The sequence below is a fragment of the Zalophus californianus genome, chromosome X (genome assembly GCF_009762305.2).
Source record: "Zalophus californianus isolate mZalCal1 chromosome X, mZalCal1.pri.v2, whole genome shotgun sequence".
Taxonomy (NCBI): domain Eukaryota; kingdom Metazoa; phylum Chordata; class Mammalia; order Carnivora; family Otariidae; genus Zalophus; species Zalophus californianus.
Genome location: NC_045612.1, coordinates 88,549,063 through 88,567,465, shown reverse-complemented (window position 1 = coordinate 88,567,465; position 18,403 = coordinate 88,549,063). Strand labels below are relative to the sequence as shown.

General features: G+C 41.9%; 1 protein-coding gene across 7 annotated transcripts in view; it reads left to right on the top strand.

Moving 5' to 3' along the window:
* The window catches only part of JADE3 (jade family PHD finger 3), a 142,067-nt gene that overhangs the window by 112,351 nt on the left and 11,313 nt on the right, over positions 1 to 18,403 (top strand). For all 7 annotated transcript variants that reach the window (XM_027607341.2, XM_027607344.2, XM_027607340.2 and 4 more), the window contains 2 exons: positions 1,430 to 1,597; positions 4,569 to 4,685. In XM_027607341.2, the coding sequence (XP_027463142.1) occupies positions 1,430 to 1,597; positions 4,569 to 4,685 (285 nt within the window). The remainder of the gene's footprint in view (positions 1 to 1,429; positions 1,598 to 4,568; positions 4,686 to 18,403) is intronic.

Genomic DNA, 18,403 nt, shown 5'->3' with positions numbered 1-18,403 from the left:
TAGACTTTGAGGGCCACATACGGTCTCTGTAACGTATTCTTTTTTTTAAACATCACTCTAAAAATATGAAAACCATTCTTAGCTTGTTAGCCTTACAAAACAGGCCTCAAGTAGTAGTTTGCCAACCTGTGGTTTAGACGATGGTGGGGTGAGAACAGAAGGAATTTCTAGAGGGTTTGTTGCTGTGCAATGGAATGAAATCTTTGTTTTAGTAAGAAGAACATGGCAGCCAAATAGAAGGAGGATTGAAGGTGTGAAGGGGGCGGAAGAGAATTTAGGAATAAATCAATCCAGGCATAACATGATAAGGACTTGGATGGATGGAGCAGTTGTGGTGGGGATGGAGAGGAAGGTCAGAGCCTAAGGGCCACCTCTGTAGGGAGGACTAGCATGCCCCAGGGGCGGTAGACAAAGGGAAGTAGATAATATGAGTACAGGAATTTTGGATCTGGAAGCTGGGAAGCATGGTGGTGATATGGATAGTTTAGGGAAAAGGGGCCAGTTCAGGGGTAACATGATAGTAACCGTTGGAACCTGAATCCAAGCTATGGGTGAGCCTCCTGGGGTAGGCACAGATTTTGAAGCTGCCTTGGTGAATCAGTGGTGGAAAGTATGCCAGGCCACATGGGGAGCCAGGTGGCCCCCAGGTTTAGTCCTTAATGGTGAGAGTAGAGCAGTAAGGAAGGGAAAGATGGGTGAGATTGGAGGTAGTGAAAAGGAAATCTAGAATGTTTTCCAAACTTATCTCCCCTCCCCCAGTAATTCATTTATTTGTCCAACTTCATTCCATAAAGGATTTGAAGCAGCTTTCAGAACTCATTATGGAGTATTGTGATTAGTCTAATATTCTATTCAATTCAGGATTCATTCACAAGTCCTTTTTTCTTCAACCCAAAGAAGTAATTGCTGTGATTTGCTGAGTGCTTTTTATGCACCAGACTCTGTTAGGCTCTTTGAACATTAGCTCATTTGCTGTTCAGAAGTTTCATTCTGTTTCCTTTTTAACACTTTTTTCTTGATTACAACAGTGCATGACATGTAGAAGTTATTCAATAAATATATGACTGATAAATATAATACATAATCATTGAAGAAACTTTAGAAAACAGAGGCAAAAAAGGAAAAAAGCATGTAATCCCCAAACTCAGATAACAGTTGGGCCAGCTTTTGTATATATTTCCTTCTAGTCTTATTCTTTTGTCCTTAAAGTCAGTTCTCATAGACAGACATGCCGATCTTAGAACAGATGCTGGAAGTTGCCCTTTTTTTGAGTGTTTTAAAATTACTAAATCCCCGATATGAGCTTGTTGGGCCTTATTTGCCTCTTTCTCCTAAAAGCGGAGGGTACTCTGTGACTGTGTACCAGAGCAGACATCATTCTTGGTGAGAAGATGCTAACCATTCTCCCCTCTCCTCCTCGTGCCCCCAGGCCTGCTACGGCATCCTCAAGGTCCCAGAAGGCAGCTGGCTGTGTCGTTCCTGTGTCCTGGGCATTCATCCGCAATGTCTGTTATGTCCAAAGAGAGGGGGGGCCATGAAAACTACCAGGACAGGGACTAAATGGGCTCACGTCAGCTGTGCCCTGTGGATTCCAGAGGTAAGAACTCATCCAGGCCTGTGAGCCCGTTTGCTCCAGGAGGCCCCTGTTTCCTACAGCATTCAGAACGGCTTGGGCTTCGTGGAGATGCTTCATGCCTGCCCATGTTTCTGAGGTGATGGGGCTTCTACTTGAGCTCCCTCACATCCTTCTCAGATGCAAGTGAGCATGTAAGCCCGTGCTGATTCACTTATAGGTGGTGATACCAGTGCTACTGGATAAGTTTGTATGAGAAGAGAGGCACAAAAGACCAGAATGTGAGCAGATTTTTTTAAGGTGAAACTTACTTAAAATACCAAATACAAAGTGCCCAGTTTCATGAATTTTTATACCTATCTATAACCACAACCCAGACCAAGACCTGGAACACCCCAGAAATAGACATAGAGCACCCCAGAACAATCCCTCATACCCACTTTCCAGTCCCTATCTGGGTCCCTATTTACCATTGCGATTGCTATCACTGTAGATTAGCTTAGTCTGGTTTTGAATTTCATATAAATGAAATCATACAGTATGCAATCTTTTCTGTCTGCCTAGCATTCCTTGTTGTAGTATGTATCAGCACGCATTCATTTCTATTGCTGAGTAGTATGCTATTGTATGGATATACCATGATTTATCCATTCTTTGATGGGCATTTCAGTTGTTTCCAGTGTTAGGCTATTCCAAATAAAGTGAGCAATAGTTCTTTTGCCCACTGTGATGGTTGCCCTTTGATTTTTGAAGCTCTTTTCAGAGCTTGGACTCAACATTTGTCTAAGAGCTTCTTTATTCAAAACTCCATCCCTCATTATTTAATCTGGTCCTTCAGTTGCTGATCTTTTATAAGGGGCTGTGTGCGCACTAAGTGGATTAAAGAGAGCATCCAAACATTACTTGTCCTTCTTATGGCTGCCTTTTTAAAAAAAAAAAAAAAAAAACCTGTTTGAACATCCCACTCACATCCTCTTTCCCCAACCCCTATCCAAGCCAGCAAATTTGTTAGGCAGTTTAACTGCAGGGCAAGAGAGACTTTAGAATTGGGCACCTGGGTGACTCAGTTGGTTAAGCGACTGCCTTCGGCTCAGGTCATGATCCTGGAGTCCCTGGATCGAGTCCCGCATCGGGCTCCCTGCTCGGCAGGGAGTCTGCTTCTCCTTCTGACCCTCCCCCCATCTCATGTGCTTTCTCTCTCTCTCAAATAAATAAATAAAATCTTTAAAAAAAGAAAAAGACTTTAGAATTCAGTAGCTGATGACACTGTATTGGTAATTCATTCCCCTTTTAAAACTTCCCTGGGGGCGCCTGGGTGGCTCAGTCGTTAAGCATCTGCCTTCGGCTCAGGTCATGATCCCAGGGTCCTGGGATCGAGCCCCGCATCGGGCTCCCTGCCCGGCGGGAAGCCTGCTTCTCCCTCTCCCACTCCCCCTGCTTGTGTTCCCTCTCTCGCTGTGTCTCTCTCTGTCAAATAAATAAATAAATAAATAAAATCTTAAAAAAAAAAAAAAAAGAAATGATTTATTAAAAAAAAAAAAAAAAAAAAAAATTACCTGGCTTTATTCTTGTTAATGGCAGTTCCAGGGGAGTTAACTATCTAACAGTCGAGCTCAAGCTCACAGAGTTAAACTGTCCATGATAAATACTGTGGTACTCTTAGGGATAGAGAAGTGTTTTTTAAAATATTTGAGTAATGGTTTCTTTTTCGTACTAAGAATATCTAGCTTATAGACTGACATGAACTCTCGGGTTTCTGGCCTGAGAGTGACTGGTTTCCTGCAGCAAACGCCCAGCTAATAGAGCAGGCTTTCTCAGCATAATGAGTTTAGAACATGACTCTGGAAGAGTCCTTTAGAAATAAAAGCAGCTTTCTTTTTTTTTTTAATTTTTATTTATTCATTTGAGACACAGAGATACAGACAGAGCACGAGCAGGGCGAGAGGCAGAGGGAAAGGGAAAGCAGGTTCCCCGATGAGCCAGGAGCCCATCGTGGGACTCCATCCCAAGACCCTGGGATCATGACCTGAGCTGAAGGCAGACGCTTAACCATCTGAGCCACCCAGGCGCCCCTAAAAGAAGCTTTCTTATCTATTGACTTTGTCTTAGGGTTTTTAGTACCTTTTGAGTTGCTCAAGATCGCTCTGATCTTTCTACTGTTGGTTTCTTGCTGTGGGTAGAACTTGTACTAGTTTAACTAGCTTTATTCAATAGTCCTTCACTCTTTTTTAAGGTTGTGGCTCTCTTAGAAACTCATGTACACATTTGTAAGAGAGTGGGAGAACACTTTTTACCAGAAGTTGCCTAACCCCTTATTTTCATATGGAAAAAAAAATGTTTTCCATCTCTTTTTAAAGCCTGCCTTCCTTTCAGTACTCTCCCAAAGACTGATTTCACTTTGAAGCTACTTTGGCTGAAAGAATAGAGCAAACTGTAAATAGTTACATGATTTAAAAGACTGGGGTTTGAAAATGTTATCATCCTCATCCTTCCTACTGTGCTGCAACCTCTTCATCACCCAGATTGCTGCTACTTTCCAGCAGTATCCTGTTTCTTGGTACACTGAACTGAAAGGCTTGTCACTGCCTGTTTTTTATCCTTAGTCAAATAAATGACAAAACAAGGCATATGGTACCATCTCTAACATATAATAGATGCTAGATTTTGTGAATTTTAATTCCTTTCCTTAGTGGCTTTCTTTGGTTCCGAAGTAAAGTGTAGATATTTTGGATTGATTAAGGTAACCATGCTCCATCTCCACTCCTGCCCCCTCTCATTCTATATATGAATCATTTACATTACTGGAAATAATCGAAGGTCTGAGCAGTGGCAAGGGACAGCTTTTATTTATTCTTGGTTCCATAGTAACCTTAAGAGATGTAGCTCACCTCATTGTTTTGATGTTCTGAGCTTCATGTGATATCATTTGTGGTTTGTGAAAGGTATTTCTGGAATGCCTTGGTGCCTCTGCCTTATGGTCATGTTTTATTTGTAGGTCAGCATTGCTTGTCCTGAGAGGATGGAACCAATCACAAAGGTCTCCCACATCCCACCCAGTCGATGGGCCTTAGTCTGCAACCTGTGCAAGTTGAAGACAGGGGCTTGTATTCAGGTAAGTCACCAAGGCCACCACTGAATTGGTCAGACTCAACTTGCCAGTGACAGCCGCCTCATAACCGAAAGTTTACTTGGGAGGCCTCCCACTCACTCTTAGGGCTCTGCCATTGCACAGACCATTCCTGAAGCCATTTTTTTAGACATTGCCTCTGGACGCTTCAGCCTACTCTTTTCATCCATAATGGTAGTTAATTTCCATCCTTTGTTGTCAGATCTCTGATGAATTAGGTGAGTTCTGAAGCTAGATGATACCATCCTGGGTGGAAACAAGCCATAACTCTTAAAACAACCAGGCCCATGTTCCTGTGCAGCTCACCCACCAACTATGGATGGACTCAGGTTCTAGGATGATTCAACCAGTGACTCTGTTGCTGGACTAAGGACAACTCATTTTGGTAGGGAAAGATGCATCTAAATGTATAAATCCTGGTAGATAGGTTTGAGAGTCACTCTCACAGATACGTTTGTTGTATATGGTAGTACAAGTAGAGTTTTCAGAGATGTCTGGGGTACAGGAATACAGCTGCACGAAGTGGAAGCAGCTGCTGGTGCCCTCAACAGCGACAGTGGGGGGGATGGTGGATGAGATTGCGAGAGGCCAGTTACCTCCAGCAAAGGCAGAAGGGTTGACCCTTCTACGCCCTAGGCCTCCTGCATAGGAGCTACAGGTTGGTTAGAGTTAGAATTGTCGGCTAAGGTTCTTCACAGAAAAGGAGCCATATGATGTCATCACTTAGGGACGGTGACTCTGGCTGTTTCCTGAGGTTTCTTGCTGTCTGGCTCATCTTGTATATTTCTTGCTGCAGACCTGGGATCGGCCACTCCTCCAAGTAAACCTCGTTCTTTTACTGAGAAATGGTATTTAAAGAACACAATCTGGACCCCAAAGACCCTTTTAATTTCTTAAATTCATTTTTTACATCTGACAGAATTAGATACTTTGTCCTGCCTCTTTTTTAACTTTTTTTTTTCTGCTGATATTATTTAAGGACAGCAGTTACAAAGGAAAACAATTTAAGGGAACACTAATCCCACAGGATCTACTAACTTTAATGCATTGCCTGTTTAGGTTTTCCTGAGTTCTGTCCTGGTTGCTCCTCATATGTGAGCCCCTTGGGGACCAAGGTTGTGCATCATTCTTCCTTGGATTTCCCGTAGCAGAAAGGGGAGTGCCTGCCCATTGTCAGTGCTCAGTTATTGTTTATTGCATAAATATATCCATATTTAATTGTATCATAGATTTGTTTATAATATTCATTCTCCCCACTAAAAAACTGAAATATTTTCCATGTTTTTATAATTATTAGCCATTTAAAAAAAATTTTAAGTTATCTCTATGCCCAACATGGGGCTCAAACAACCCCAAGATCAAGAGTCATATGCTCCACCAACTGAGCCAGCCAGGAGCCCCATTATTAGCCATTTTATAATAGCACATTGAACTTATATCCTTTAATTTACTTACTTTCATTATCGTAGTACCTGCATTTTTCTCCCTATCTTTCCTGTTTTAAAGGAGGATTTTTTTAAAAGATTTTTTTTTAAAGATTTTATTTATTTATTTGACAGAAGGACAGTGAGAGAGGGAACACAAGCAGGGGGAGTGGGAGAGGGAGAAGCAGGCTTCCCGCGGAGCAGGGAGCCCGATGTGGGGCTCGATCCCAGGACCCTGGGATCATGACCTGAGCCGAAGGCAGACGCTTAATGACTGAGCCACCCAGGCGCCCAAAGGAGGATTTTTTAGAATAGTTAATAATTGGCAGCATGACTGTGGTGAAAGAAAACACTGGCCTTGATCTTAGCAGACTTGAGTTGGCATTACAGCCCCACGTTACCACATTCTGCCACACTGTCTGAGTTATTCTCTGAGATTTATCTTCCTTAGTAGACTGTAAGCTCAGACTGTTTCATCCTTAGATCCCCCACACCCCTGACATGGCAGACAGACAGTAAATACTAGATTGATGGATAGATGAACAGATGGATGGAGGAAGCATTCTGGAGTAGGTTTTTCATCTGCAGGGCAATGGTTCTTACTTTTATTACTTAGAGTTTAGAGTCTGCATTTTGTGAAGGTTTTACCAAATTAAGACTCTTAAATTTTTTATTATAAAGAATTACATTTATTCAACAAATATTTGAGTGCCTAATCGTGTGCCAGGCACTGTTCTCGGCACTTGGGACTTATCAGCAAGCCAACAAAGAACCTTGTGCCGTGGAACGTAGGTTTGAGTTGGGAGAAATAGGGAATAAGGAATAAATACTAAATGGTGCATGAGAAAATGGGAAGTGCTATAGAAAGGAAAAATGTGGAGTATGGTGAGAAGGTGGGGAGTGTGGGGCAGGGGGCATGCATTACAGGTTTAAATAGAGTGGTCAGAGTAGGACTCATGGTAGAGGAGACATTTGAGGAAGGACTTGAAGGTAAGAGAAAACAATGCAGATATTTCGGGTAAAAATATTCCCGGCAGAGGGATCAGCCGATGATCGGAGATAGGAGTGTGTCTGGCCTGTTTGAGTGACAGTAAAGAGGCTAATGAGGCTAGAATGGAGTGAGTGAGAAGAGAATATCAGAGAGGTCATATGGGAACTTGACTGGTTAAGGCAAGGGTTGGCAGGTTTTTTTCTGTGAACGGCCAGAGAAATATTTTAGGCTTTGCAGGTCATATGGGCTGTGATGCGACTCCTCAGCTCTGCCTTGAGCACAGAGACAGCACAGACAGTACTTAAGCAGGTGAACGTGGCTGTATTCCAGTTAAACTCTATGGACTCTAAAATTTCAATTTCATATTAGTTCACGTGTCATGAAGTAGTCTTCTTTTTATTTTTTACATCATTTAAAAATGTAAAAACATCCTCAGTTCCCATTCTTAGCTCTTGGGCCACACAAAAACAGACAGCTGCTGCATTTGGTCCGTGGGCCATAGGTTGCCAGCCCCTGGTGTGGGGCTTCCAGGGCCCTTAAGAGACCTTTTGTTTTTACTCTCAGTTTAAGGGGAAGCCATTGACAGGCTTTGAGCAGGCAAGGGACATGATTTGACTTGTGTTTTTAAGGGATGACTCTGTAGAATGATATGATGTCTAATACTCACTTCAAAATAATCTGGGGGCAGGGTACTGTGGGGGTTAAAGATGAAACAAGATTGGTCATACATTAATTCCTATTGAAGCTGGCTGATGGGTATATGGGGGTCATGATTAGTGTTCTCTGTGCCGTTATATAGGTTTTTAAATTTCCATAGTAAACAGTTAAAAATAAGCTCTGGCTGCTGTATTTAGAATAGACAGGGGAGGGAAGGTTAGAAACAGGAAAAGCAATTAGGAGGCTATTCTAGTAATCCTTGTGAGATGGTGGTGGCTTTGACTGGAGTAGTGGCCGTGGAGGTAGTGAAAAGTGATTAGATTCTGGATGAATGTTGAAGGTGGAGCCAACAGGAGGTGGGAGAGAAAGATAGGAGTTGGGGATGCCTCCAGGTTTGGGGCCCAAACAGTGGGAAGGATGAAGTTGCCATAAACTGAATAGAGAAATCTGCAGAAGAACAGATTTGGGGGAAGAGATGATGAGTTCAGTTTTAGACATTTAAGTTTGAGATGTCTATCCGACATCCTAGTGGAAATGTCAAACTGACAAGTATCTGTGTGAGTTTGGAGTTTGGGAGAAGTCCCGGACTGCAGACAGGCATTTGGGAGCCATTGGCCTAGAGATGGGCTTTAGCCTGGACTGGGTAGGATCACTGAGTGAGTGAGTGTAGATAGAGAGGAGAACAGTACCGAGCACTAGGCCTGGAAGCACTGCAACATGAAGAAGTCCAGCAGAGTAGGAAGAAGCAGCAAGAGGAGACTGGGAAGAAGCCAGAAGGAAGACAGGAGGAAAACCGAGAGTGTGTAGCAGCCTAGACTTCAAGAGAAAAAAGCATTTCAAAGAGAAGGAAAAGATCAGTGGTGTAAAGATGCAGCTGAAGTAGGAGGAGGACTAGAGATTGACCCCTGAATTTAGCAGTGTGATTATTGGTAACTGGGAGGAGCCGTTTAGGTGCAGTAGTGAATGCAAAAGCTACATTGCCAATGGTCAGGACAAAGAAAGGGAGTAGGAACAGTTCAAACAAGTGAAGTAAAGAGGTCTTGTCTTTAAGATGGTAGAATTACCAAATATGTGTGTACACTTGTTAGCACATAGAACATCGCAGTGTGCATGAAAGGGAGTGATCCAGCGGAAAGGAAAAACTGGTGGAGTGAGGTTTTCAGTAGGTGAGAGAGGGTGGGGTAAAGCGTGCGATGAGGGGGTGGCCTTGGGCAGGAGCACTGATAGTTCTGGCCTGTTAAGAGCCTTGAAGGCAGAGTGCATGTGCAGTATTAGGTACGTGTGTTGGTGGGGATCTGCAGACGTGCTCTTTTGATTGTTTTAATTTCCTCAGGTAGGAAGCAGGACCATCAGCTGAGAGTGAGGTCCAGAGGTTTGAGGAGAGGTGTGAAATCATTTTATGGTTTGGGGAAGTGCAATGTGAGTGCCAGGCTGTAGGAAAGACCCTCCCCCCTTGAGTTTGAGTGAGGGGGAATGAACATCCGGTGACCTTCTGAAGTGTGTAATTCTTTTCTCACCTACATTCTACTTATACTAATAGAGCGGCGTTTGTTTTCCATGGTTGATACCTAGTTTTCCTGTGGGAAAACAGACCAAAACCTTCTTCTTCCTTTTAAACCACCACTAAGGAAAGTTAATTCCGCACTCATCAGTAATTTAGCATCTTGTTCCCTGTATGTGAATCACGAACATAGTAAACAAATATAGTAATTCAGTAGGGGTCAAGTTTTATTAGCATCATTGTTCTTGGGAGGTTTATTTTAAGTCTTTGTGATTAGTAACATATTTAGGATATTTTGTTTTACTAACTCTTTATGGATCTCTTAACTATCTGTGAATTGTATTTGTTCTTCCTGCTTCCCAGCAGTGGGAATACACATATCTATCCTCTTCTTTTGATTTGGGAACATTCACTGGGGAAGGATAGAATCCAGCACTGGTGGGGTTGGGGTCTAAACGTAGCCAATGTCTACAGCTTCCATATCTAGGAGCTAGAATCTTTCTCCTGAGCATAAAGTCTTCTGATAATCCTGAACCAGATCATAAAGACTAAGTTCAAATGAGATGCCCCAGACAGCTCTGGATTTTGCCTAGACTTTGGCCACAGTCCCTCTAACTGCCAGCTTTCCAGAATTCCTGTAGGGTCCTTATATGGCTTATGTTCAAGCCCCATTCAACCTAGATCCAGAGGCTTTCGGTTTTCCCTGAGAAGAAAGAAAGAACACTGGTTAAGATTAGGACCTTTGGGGGAACCTGGCTGGAAGAGCATGCGACTGTTCATCTCAGGGTCGTGAGTTCAAGCCCCACGTTGGGTGTAGAAATTGATTGATTGAATGAATGAATAAATGACACACATACACTTACTTAAAAAAAAGAAAGAAAAGAATATGACCTTTGGAGCCAGACTTCTGGGGATCACATCCTGGTTCTACCTCCTTCCTTGCTTTTTATACTATCTCAAGGAAGTGACCTACCATATCTGTGCCTCAGCTTCCATATCTATAAATGGAGATGATAATAGTACCTACTTAATAAACGTGGTTAAGGGCTTAGCACAGTGCCAGGCATTGAGTAAATACTCAGTAAATGTTAGTGGTAATAGTAGTTGTACTTGTTTTTAATTATTCATATTATTATTCCTTGGAGTTAATTGGACTTTGCTGATGGAAAGCCGTAGGACTCATCCAGCCAAACTGAGGAGAATCATCAAACATTTGGTACTAGATAAGTGTCCCTTTTGACAGTAGAGGGATGTGGTCATGTTTGAAATCACATGCAAGTGGATTTGAAGTCAGGATAAGTCAGTGGGCTGCCATGAGTTTACTGTTAGGCTAATAGGAGTTTGATTATGAGGAAAATGAACTTTTTAAAAACAAATGAAAATCTTCAACAAGTGGAGAAATGCAAGTATGCCTACTCAGTGACTGTACTTAATATTTTTTCATATATTCCAAATTTTGTCAGTACAAACTTTTCTGGTTCTAAGGCATTTCTGGTCCCTGCCTTCAGGAGTTTATAGTCTATTAAGGGAGGCCGGATGTAAACATGGGAAAAGTTAAATAACACTGAAGTGACATCTGCCCTCCAACCTTGCAGACCCTTAGGGATGAGAGGTCAGAAGGGCTGGTGGCCACTGTGGGTGATGGAGTTTAAGTATAGATGGACCCTACAGGAATTCTGGAAAGCTGGCAGTTAGAGGGACTGTGGCCAAAGTCTAGGCAAAACACCAACACACATACCTAATACTGCACCTGCATTCTGCCTAGACTGCCCCGTACCGCCCTCCTCTCTAGAAGGTCATATTCTTTTCTTTTTTTTTTTGGCTGGAGTAGGTTTGGTAGGCTGGCTTGAACCATTTATCACATTGTGTCAGTGACAGAGTTTTGAGAAAACTGCTATACCACCCAGCTGTCTGTTCACAGATTATTTGGGATTAAAGACAACCAAATGCATCAAAAACTAATGATGTACTGTATGGTGACTAACATAACATAATAAAATAAAATTTAAAAAAATAGAAGACAACCAAATGGACACTGTCCTGCAGCAGGACAGGAACTGCTGAGGACATAAGCGCCAGGCCCTTGCTGTTCCAGGCAGGTGTCATCCCCTTTTGAGGAGAACACACTGTTTTCTTTAGAGGGTGACAGAATATCTCTTAACTCATTTATTTTCTATAATTTCTGAAGAATATATAGAAATCTATTCTCCCCCCCCAAAAAAATAAATAAACCACAGTGAAATACCACTTCATACTCACTAGGGTGATAATAGTCAAAAAGCAGGCAATAACAATTATTGGCAAGAATGTGGAGAAATGGGAACCCTTGTGCTTTGCTGGTGGAAATGTAAAACATGCAGCCACTGTGGAAACCAGTTTGGCAATTCCTCAATAGGTTAGATGTAGAATCACCATATGACCCAGCAGTTCCACTTCAAAGTATATACCTGCAGTTTGAGAGGTGTCCAGGACCCACCCTCAGGTTTAATAATTCACTAGAAGGACTCACAGAACTCAGAAAAGCCATTGTACTCGTGGTTATGGTATATTACAATAAAAGGATGCAGATTAAAAAACAGCAAAGGGGAGAGGCACATAGGGCAGGGTCCAGGAGAGACCAGGCATGGAGCTTCCAGTTGTCGTCCCCAAGTGGAGTCTTTTTTTTTTTTTTTTACATGCCCTCTTCAATACCCATCACCAGACTAACCCATCCCCATACCCCCCTCCCCTCTAGAACCCTCAGTTTGTTTTTCAGAGTCCATTGTCTCTCATGGTTCATCTCCCCCTCCGATTTCCCCCCCCTTTATTCTTCCCCTCCTGCTATTTTTTTTCTTAACATATATTGCATTATTTGTGTCAGAGGTACAGATTTGTGATTCAACACTCTTGCACAATTCACAGCACTCACCATAGCACATACCCTCCCCAATGTCTATCACCCAGCCACCCCATCCCTCCCACCCCCCCCCCGACTCCAGCAACCCTCAGTTTGTTTCCTGAGATTAAGAATTCCTCATATCAGTGAGGTCATATGATACATGTCTTCCTCTGATTGACTTATTTTGCTCAGCATAACACCCTCCAGTTCTATCCACGTCGTTGCAAATGGCAAGATCTCATTCCTTTTGATGGCTGCATAATATTCCATTGTGTGTGTGTGTGTGTGTGTGTGTGTGTGTGTGTGTACCACATCTTCTTTATCCATTCATCTATCGATGGACATCTTGGCTCTTTCCACAGTTTGGCTATTGTGGACATTGCTGCTATAAACATCGGGGTACACGTACCCCTTTGGATCTCTACATTTGTATCTTTGGGGTAAATACCCAGTAGTGCAATTGCTGGATCGTAGGGTAGCTCTATTTTCAACTTTCTGAGGAACCTCCATACTGTTTTCCAGAGTGGTTGCACCAGCTTGCATTCCCTCCAACAGTGGAGGAGGGTTCCCCTCTCTCCGCATCCCCGCCAACATCCGTCGTTTCCTGACTTGTTAATTTTAGCCATTCTGACTGGTGTGAGGTGATATCTCATTGAGGTTTTGATTTGGATTTCCCTGATGCCAAGCGATGTTGAGCACTTTTTCCTGTGTCTGTTGGCCGTTTGGATGTCTTCTTTGGAAAAATGTCTGTTCATGTCTTCTGCCCATTTCTTGATTGGATTATTTGTTCTTTGGGTGTTGAGTTTGATAAGTTCTTTATAGATTTTGGATACTAGCCCTTTATCTGATGTGCCATTTGCAAATATCTTCTCCCGTTCTGTTGGTTGTCTTTTGGTTTTGTTGACTGTTTCTTTTGCTGTGCAGAAGCTTTTTATCTTGATGAGGTCCCAATAGTTCATTTTTGCCCTTCCCTTGCCTTTGACAATGTTTCTAGGAAGAAGTTGCTGCGGCTGAGGTCGAAGAGGTTGCTGCCTGTGTTCTCCTTTAGGATTTTGATGGACTCCTGTCTCACATTTAGGTCTTTCAACCATTTTGAGTCTATTTTTGTGTGTGGTGTAAGGAAATGGTCCAGTTTCATTCTACTGCATGTGGCTGTCCAATTTTCCCAACACCATTTGTTGAAGAGACTTTTTTCCATTGGACATTCCTTCCTACTTTGTCAAAGATTAGTTGACCATAGAGTTGAGGGTCCATTTCTGGGCTCTCTATTCTGTTCCATTGATCTATGTGTCTGTTTTTGTGTCAGTACCATACTGTCTTGATGATGACAGCTTTGTAATAGAGCTGGAAGTCCGGAATTGTGATGCTGCCAGCTTTGCTTTTCTTTTTCAACATTCCTCTGGCTCTTCGGGGTCTTTTCTGGTTCCATACAAATTTTAGGATTATTTGTTCCATTTCTTTGAAAAAAAATGGATGGTATTTTGATGGGGATTGCATTGAGTGTGTAGATTGCTCTAGGTAGCATTGACATCTTCACAATATTTGTTCTTCCAGTCCATGAGCATGGAACGTTTTTCCATTTCTTTGTGTCTTCAGTTTCTTTCACGAGTATTTTATAGTTTTCTGAGTACAGATCCTTTACCTCTTTGGTTAGATTTATTCCTAGGTATCTTATGGTTTTGGGTGCAACTGTAAATGGGATTGACTCCTTAATTTCTCTTTCTTCTGTCTTGTTGGTGTATAGGAATGCCACTGATTTCTGTGCATTGATTTTATATCCTGCCACTTTGCTTAATTCCTGTATGAGTTCTAGCAGTTTTGGGGTGGAGTCTTTTGGGTTTTCCACATAAAGTATCATATCATCTGCAAACAGTGAGAGTTTGACTTCTTCTTGCCGATTTGGATGCCTTTGATTTCTTTTTGTTGTCTGATTGCTGTGGCCAGGACTTCTAATACTATGTTGAATAGCAGTGGTGATAGTGGACATCCCTGCCGCGTTCCTGACCTTAGGGGGAAAGCTCTCAGTTTTTCCCCATTGAGAATGATATTTGCTGTAGGTTTTTCATCGATGGCTTTTATGATATTGAGGTATGTACCCTCTATCCCTATACTCTGAAGAGTTCTGATCAAGAAAGGATGCTGTACTTTGTCAAATGCTTTTTCTGCATCTACTGAGAGGATCATATGATTCTTGTTCTTTCTTTTGTTAATGTATTGTATCACGTTGATTGATTTGCGGATGTTGAACCAACCTTGCAGCCCAGAGATAAATCCCACTGGGTCATGATGAATAATCCTTTTAATGTACTGTTGGATCCTATTGACTAGTATTTTGGTGAGAATTTTTGCATCCATGTTCATCAAGGATATTGGTCTGTAATTCTCCTTTTTGATGGGGTCTTTGGTTTTGGGATCAAGGTAATGGTGGCCTCATAAAACGAGTTTGGAAGTTTTCCTTCCATTTCTATTTTTTGGAACAATTTCAGAAGAATAGGTATTAATTCTTTAAATGTTTGGTAGAATTCCCCTGGGAAGACATCTGGCCCTGGGCTTTTGTTTTTTGGGAGATTTTTGATGACCGCTTCAATTTCCTTAGTGGTTATAGGTCTGTTCAGGTTTTCTATTTCTTCCTGGTTCAGTTTTGGTAGTTGATACATCTCTAGGAATGCATCCATTTCTTCCATGTTATCTAATTTGCTGGCATATAGTTGCTCATGATATGTTGTTATAATTGTATTTCTTTGGTGTTGTGATCTCTCCTCTTTCATTCATGATTTTGTTAATTTGGGTCATTTCTCTTTTCTTTTTGATAAGTCTGGCCAGGGGTTTATCAATCTTGTTAATTCTTTCAAAGAACCAGCTCCTAGTTTTGTTGATCTGTTCTACTGTTCTTTTGGTTTCTATTTCATTGATTTCTGCTCTGATCTTTATTATTTCTCTTCTGCTGGGTTTAGGCTTTATTTGCTGTTTTTTCTCTAGCTCCTTTAGGTCTAGGGTTAGGTTGTGTATTTGAGACCTTTCTTGTTTCTTGAGAAAGGCTTGTATTGCTATATACTTTCCTCTTAGGACTGCCTTTGCTGCATCCCAAAGATTTTGAACAGTTGTGTTTTCATTTTCATTGGTTTCCTTGAATTTTTTTAATTCTTCTTTAATTTCCTGGTTGACCCATTCATTCTTTAGTAGGATGCTCTTTAGCCTCCATGTGTTTGAGTTCTTTCCAACTTTCCTCTTGTGATTGAGTTCTAGTTTCAAAGCATTGTGGTCTGAAAATATGCAGGGAGTAATCCCAATCTTTTGGTACCGGTTGAGACCTGATTTGTGACCTAGGACGTGATCTATTCTGGAGAATATTCCATGGGCACTAGAGAAGAATGTGTATTCCTTTGCTTTGGGATGGAATGTTCTGAATATGTCTGTGAAGTCCATTTGGTCCAGTGTGTCATTTAAAGTCTTTATTTCCTTGTTGATCTTTTGCTTAGATGATCTGTCCATTTCAGTGAGGGGGGTGTTAAAGTCCCCCACTATTATTGTATTGTTGTCAATGTGTTTCTTTGCTTTTGTTATCAATTGCTTTATATAATTGGCTGCTCCCATGTTAGGGGCATAGATATTTACAATTGTTAGATCTTCTTGTTGGATAGACCCTTTAAGTAGGATATAGGGTCCTTCCTCATCTCTTATTACAGTCTTTGGTTTAAAATCTAATTTGTTTGATATAAGGTTTGCCACCCCAGCTTTCTTTTGGTGTCCATTAGCATGGTAAATGGTTTTCCACCCCCTCACTTTCAATCTGGGGGTGTCTTTGGGTCTAAAATGAGTCTCTTGCAGACAGCATATTGATGGGTCTTGTTTTTTAATCCAATCTGATAGCCTGTGTCTTTTGATTGGGGCATTTAGCCCATTTACATTCAGGGTAACTATTGAAAGATATGAATTTAGTGCCATTGTATTGCCTGTAAGGTGACTGTTACTGTATATTGTCTGTGTTCCTTTCTGGTCTGTGTTGCTTTTAGGCTCTCTCTTTGCTTAGAGGACCCCTTTCAATATTTCTTGGAGGGCTGGTTTCATGTTTGCAAATTCCTTTAGTTTTTGTTTGTCCTGGAAGCTTTTTATCTCTCCTATTTTCAATGACAGCCTAGCTGGATATAGTATTCTTGGCTACATAGTTTTCTCGTTTAGTGCTCTGAATATATCATGCCAGTCCTTTCTGGCCTGCCAGGTCTCTGTGGATAGGTCTGTTGCCAATCTAATGTTTCTACCATTGTGGGTTACATATCTCTTCTCCCGAGCTTCTTTCAGGATTTTCTCTTTGTCTCTGAGACTCGTAAGTTTTACTATTAGATGTCGAGGTGTTGACCTATTTTCATTGATTTTGAGAGGGATTCTCTGTGCCTCCTGGATTTTGATGCCTGTTTCCTTCCCCAAATTAGGGAAGTTCTCTGCTATAATTTGCTCCAATATACCTCCTGCCCCTCTCTCTCTCTTCCTTCTTCTTCTGGGATCCCAATTATTCTAATGTTGTTTCATCTTATGGTATTGCTTATCTCTCGAATTCTGCCCTCATGATCCAGTAGTTGTTTATCTCTTTTTCTCAGCTTCTTTATTTTCCATCGTTTGGTCTTCTGTATCACTGATTCTCTCTTCTGCCTCATTTATCCTAGCAGTTAGCGCCCCCATTTTTTATTGCATCTCATTAATAGCCTTTTTTATTTCGACTTGGTTAGATTTTAGTTCTTTTATCTCTCCAGAAAGGGTTTCTCTGATAACTTCCATGCTTTCTTCAAGCCCGGCTAGTATCTTTAAAATCATGATTCTGAACTCTAGGTCCGACATCATACTAATGTCCGTATTGAGTAGGTCCCTGGCAGTTGGTACTACCTCTTCTTGTTCTTTTTGTTGAGGTGATTTTTTTCCATCTTGTCATTTTGTCCAGAGGAGAACAGATGAATGAGAGAACAAAATGCTGACAGGGTAACAATGTCCCCAGGAAAATATACTCTAAACAAATCAGAAAAGATCTGAAACCGGGGGAAAAGAAAGGGAAGGAAAGGAAAAAGAAAAAGATAAAAACGAACAAAACAAAACAAAAAAAAACAGAATATGATCAGGCTGGTGCATAGATCAGTGCCACACACTAGATTTTGGGTGTATGTTTGGTCTGTTAGAAGAAAGTGCCTCCCAAAATTTTAAAGAAAGGAAAACTTATATATGTACAAAAATAAGGGTTGATACGATGAAGGGATGGAATATGACTGTAAAGATGAAAATTATAAAAAATTTATAAAAGGAATTGATAAGATAATAAGTTGTTTGAAAAAAGAAAGAAGAGGATTTAAAAAAAAGAAAAAAAAAACAGAGAGAATGTGATCAGACAGGAGACTAGAACAAAGCCATACACTAGAGATTTAGGGTATATTTTGATCTGTTAGAAGAAACTGTATCTCAAAATTTTAAAGAGAGAACAATTTATATATATATGCCAAAAATAAGGGTAACTACTATGAAGGGATAGAATATGACTCTAAAAATGAAAAATAAAAATGTTTTTTAAAAAAGGGATTGATAAGATGTCGGTTTAAAGGGGGAAAAAAGAAAAATTCAAAAAAAAAAGTTAAAAAATTAACTTTGAAAGACTAAAGAATCATGGTTTAAAAAGCCATGAATTCTGTGTGCAGTATTCCCCTAGTGCTGGAGTTCTCCCGTTCTCCTTGATCGGTAAACTTGGTCTTGGCTGGCTGTTCGTGCTGATCTTCTGGTGGAGGGGCCTGTTGCCGTGGTTCCCAAATGTCTTTGCCGGAGGCGGAATTGCCCCGCCCTGGCCGGGTCTGGGCTAAGTAATCCGCTCGGGTTTGCTCTCGGGAGCTTTTGTTCTCTGCAAACTTTCCATACAGCTTTGGGGGACGAGAGTGAAAATGGCGGCCTCCCAGTCTCCGCCCCGGAGGACCAGAGAACTCGGGGCCCCGCCCCTCAGTGCGCCCCCAGAGAAAAGCAGTCACTCCCGTGTCCCCGGTCTCCGGCCGCACTCCGTGCTCACCCGGCCTGTGACCGAGCGGTTCTATCTCTGGCTCCCGACCCCGTGTGGAGTCTCCAAACCCAGCAGATCCCTGCGGTGTGCTCCCGCGCCGCTCCTCCCGGAGGAGGAAGGGGAGTCTCCCCGGCTCTGCCGCTTGTTGGGTCCCTGCTGGAGGCGCAGTGGCCCGACTGGGCCGCGGATCACAGTTTATGGCCACCCCGAGCTGAGAGCCCGCGCCT